Genomic DNA, 4,633 nt, shown 5'->3' with positions numbered 1-4,633 from the left:
TTATTATGATATTCCTACAATAACATTAGTTTTTAAGTTTCAATTAATAATTTGCATCTTGTTCTTATTCACATAAAAGAAAATGTTGATTGTTTCATTATTTACATTCATTAAATTCGTATACTCTTCTAATCCGTCACCCACCTTTGCCCTGTTAATAAATAATTTGCATCTTGTTTTTCTTGAATTATGCATCAATGCATAGTATCAAGCCAACAGAGGATTGAGAAGGCAATCAAAACATAGGATTGAGAAGGCAATCAAGGAAAGAAGTTTTAATGCACGTTGTTCTGAAAGTACATACTTATTTTGTAACATTAGTCAGTCCAATAAAGAGTCTTGTTAAAATAGGATCCTAAAAATAGAATTTATGTCCTTGGTAAAATGTTTATTTTAATAATTGGGACATCAGTCAAACACTTCCCAACCTCACATTTCAAAATCCTTTTTTTAAGGATGTGATAGAATCAAAGCTTTCCATGTCTCTCCACTATAAATTCAAACGGTACACCTACTACTACCTTAACATCGGTCAACAACAGTTCTAATTTTTAATCACTAAGCATGTCAAAAGTTAGAGCTGTCTTCTTCCTCATAGTAGTGGTTACAGGCTTAGGCTCGCTCTTGCTCGGTCATGTGACAGATGCAACAGAAATTAGTTATGGTGCCTTGAGTCGTAACCAGCCTTCTCCACGCAACAAACAACCACAATCAGCAACAAATTCCTACACTAGAGGCTGTGAGAATGTTGAACGTTGTCGAGGTTGATCTCATCTTCTCCACCCAAAATCTGAACAAAAATTCTATAAATCGATACAACTTCAATTGTTCAGGATCGACCAATTAGAAACATGAGTAATGCTACAAGCAACTATTGTGTTTTTGTAATTATACTATAATTATTAATGTCCAACCAGGGCTACAGGACCTTGTCATAATCTCTATTTTCATTTGGTACGTGTTTATCATTCCAATGGAGGATACTGTATAAACTAACGAGACAAACTTTTCTGTGTAGACTCCAATTAATAATGTTCAACATGGATTCTTGTCATAATTAAATAGAATCTCTGTTCATATGGTGTGTAGTGGGACCATGCCCCCACACATAAACCAAAGTTTGAAGGATGTGCAGAAAGCTCAAATCATCTAAAAAAAGTGTAACGTGCCGGATGTTTTGGGATTGATTAAAAACTTTAAAGCTCGTAATAACACACAATTCATATATATATATATACCTAATCACTTTTTAATATCAACTATAACGGACAGGTGGCTAACCTAAGAAACTAGAAGTCAGAGGAAACGGGAAGTGGTATTTTTTTAAGAGAGAAAAGATGGTACGGTTCTCTGAATTGCATCAATCACCTTTCAATTTGTATCCTCCCCTCAGTAGCTGAAGCTTGAACCGTACGTCGGTGAAGCCATCTTCTCAATTGCTTCAAAGGGGTTATTATTCAGTAATTTTTGAGGGTAACTGCAAACTAGTCATGGCCCTATCTCCATCCGAGGAAGCCATTTCTGTTATATTATGGATGACACACTCCATCGCGCTCCACTCTCTTGATCTTGATCTCAGCTTTTCTGTTCAATGGATCCCTCGTGCATGCATGCAACAAAGTTGTTCATGAAGTGAGCAGAGCGCCTCTCCAAGCCCGCGTCCAGAGCCTTTCTTGTTGATGGGTGCTCTGTTTCCTAGTTTTCCTTTGGCCTGTGTCTGTACCTTTTGAAATAATAATAATAAATCCTCCTAAATAAAACCTGAGATTTCTATTATTTTTCTAAATTAATCAATGGTTTGGGATGACGTGGGTATTCCAACCTCACCTCTTTTTTTAATTTAGAATGTGATCAATTAAAGCTTTCCATTTGTGTGCTGGAATGAATGAGCTCTTTAACTGTCCTTTCACAAATCATGCCCTAATTTAGGAAGAAACTCTCTCTATAAATTCAAATGAGCACATATGGCATTACAGGCACAACAATTAACAACAACAACATCATAAGATATAATTTGAATGACAAGAATGTCCAAAGTAGGCACAGGTGTTTTCTTCCTCGTAGTGATGGTGACAGTCATAGGCTTGCTCTTGCTGAATCATGTGACAGATGCAACGGAAATTGGTTATGGTGCAATGAGTCGTAATCAGCCTTCTTCACGCAACAAACAACCACAACCAGCTAATTCGTACACCAGAGGCTGTGAGAGAGCTGAAGATTGTCGAAACGAATTACCTCCACCCTAGACCTATACAAAATTCCTAGCATAGATATAATAAATCTTCCCCTTGGTTACAATGACTGTTTTTTTTTTTTTTTTCAATACTTACAAAATGTTCTTCAGATAATCAGATTTATATATATATATATATTAGCCTCCGCAAACCTTAACCTTCCCCTTCAACACAGTTGATCCGGCTAGTCACTTCGCATCAGAGCTTGACCACGTCGTTGCGGTGAACTACAGTTGGGGGAAAAGTGGACAGAGGTATGACTTCCTCTTCTATTTCCTTATCCCACTCCTACCCCTCCATCCACCATCCCAACCCACTCCGTTCCATCTATGAAGTACTATAAGCTTTCATGGCAAGTCCAAGTATACCAACCAAGTTCAGACCGCGGCGACGATTTGGGTTAGAGAGAATAACCAATCTAGGGTTTCCACCTTATTTCACACCCTGGCCTAAGCCTAAACTGAACTTCCTTTGAATGAAACCCATTAAAGTCCCTCCCACCCTGATTGTTGAGCATTGAAACTTGTTTGTGGAGAATTTTTGTGATTAATTTGGGGAAGGTTTGGGTCAGTGTAGGAGTAAATTAAAGGGTAATTTACACAGACCTCCCTTATGGTTTGTCATAATTATAGGCGACACCCTTCTTGTTCCGAAAATTACACGGACCTCCCCTTTTTTAAAAATATCCTACACGGACCTCGCTTCTATTAGAGTCAACGGCAGTCAACAACGGAAATGATGACGTCATCTACCAATTTTAGTAAAATTCCTAAAATACCCTTGTCCCTACCAATTGATATATATATGTATATATATATATATATATATATATATATATTATATGTGTATGCCACCTATGTGTATGATATTATATATGTATGCCACCTTCTTTGAGTTGATTCTTTGTAGTTTTTAAGTATAAGAATGGATCAGACTTTGTTCTAGTTGTGAAGAAAGATGATTATGACAAGTGCAACACAGAGAAGCTGATCATGAAGATGGACGATGGTGATTCAGTCTTCAAGTTTGATCGGTCGGGTCCATTCTTCTTCATCAGTGGAAACAAAGATAACTGCCAAAAGGGATAAGCTCATCGTTGTTGTTTTGGCAGTCAGAAACCATCACAAGTCTCCCCCGGTGGCCATACCTCCGGCGCCGATGGGCAGGACTCCAGCATCGTTACCATTACCAACAAAGTCCTCCCCTTCGTCGGCCCCAACCACAACACCCGTACTGTTACCATCTCTAATTTCTCACACTCCGCCGGCAACGTCACCCATCTCTCCATCTCTGGTGACTATGCCTCCGGTAAGTTCTCCGGTTCCAGCTATGACACCCAAATCGCCTTCTCCGGCGACCCACTCCCTGGTCCCGTCTCCAACCCCAGTTGTCTCATCGGCACCGTCAATTACACCAATAACCCCTTCTCTAGTGTATTCTCTGACAACCTCGCCTGCTGCTAGGGATGGCAATGGGGGCGAGTTTGGGCGGGTGTACCCTCCCCCGTCCCCACAACCATTTAAAAACCTCGCCCCTGTCCCCGCCCAAAATCGCAAAAATGGGGAAACTTTACACCCCATCCTCGTAACCGTTTAACATTTTTACTCCCGCGGGTACCCGTCCCGCCCCGTTTAAGACCAAAATTTATTTATTGTTGATATAGATTTGTTCTTTTTTTTTTTTTTTTTTTTTTTTTTTTTTTTCCCCTCATCTTCAATTTTATGCCATTGCAAATTTCCTTTTAATCAAATTCATTTGTTACTTTAATATTGTTGTTATATAGGATACTTAATATATAGTGAGAAATATATATACTAATGAAATAAGGGTACTTAAGTAATTTGCCTATCTAAACTGGGTAAGGCGGTGCGGGGCGACCTCCCCCTGCCCCCGCACTAAACCCGTGCGGGTTTTTATTACATCAAACCATCTCCGCCCAAATAAACAAAATGGTCCCCCAAAACCACCAAAAACAGTGCGGGGTGGGGCGGGTAACCGTGGGGGCGGGTCAAATTGCCATCCCTACCTGCTACAGCACCAATAGTTGTCTCACCGGCACCGTCAATTGCACCAGTAATTCATCATTTATTTCAGTTGGTGAGTATGTCAGATTGGGAGAATTTATCACATGCCATAGGTGAGTATGTCAGATTTCAAAAAGGTCATCATTGATTTAAATGTTTTTAATTGATCTTGGCTTTATCTGGCTGGAAAGTAGGACAACTACTTGCACGTTCTAATGAGTAATGCCATGTACTAAGGGTCTGATCTGAAATTAAGGTATTGATGAAAAACCCCTTACAAAAGTAGGCATGAGTGAGAGAGAATTTGAAACTTGATACTGGGGATTGGGATCCAGGGCTTGCGGACGGCGACAATTTTCTGACACCTTTTGAACT

At 39.6% G+C, this 4,633-nt stretch overlaps 1 protein-coding gene across 1 annotated transcript; it reads left to right on the top strand.

Moving 5' to 3' along the window:
- The first annotated feature begins 2,066 nt into the window (after positions 1–2,066).
- LOC132314607 (early nodulin-like protein 2) lies at positions 2,067–3,322 on the top strand. The gene is made up of 2 exons (XM_059813448.1): positions 2,067–2,202; positions 3,144–3,322. The coding sequence occupies exons 1-2, from the start codon at positions 2,067–2,069 to the stop codon at positions 3,320–3,322; spliced, it is 315 nt and encodes a 104-aa protein (XP_059669431.1).
- The last annotated feature ends 1,311 nt before the right edge of the window (positions 3,323–4,633 follow it).

Source organism: Cornus florida, unplaced genomic scaffold (genome assembly GCF_030987335.1).
Source record: "Cornus florida cultivar Cherokee Brave unplaced genomic scaffold, ASM3098733v1 CherokeeBrave_3.0.0_Hap2_Chr06, whole genome shotgun sequence".
In the NCBI taxonomy this organism is placed as follows: Eukaryota; Viridiplantae; Streptophyta; class Magnoliopsida; order Cornales; family Cornaceae; genus Cornus; species Cornus florida.
This window is presented reverse-complemented; position numbering and strand designations above follow the sequence as displayed.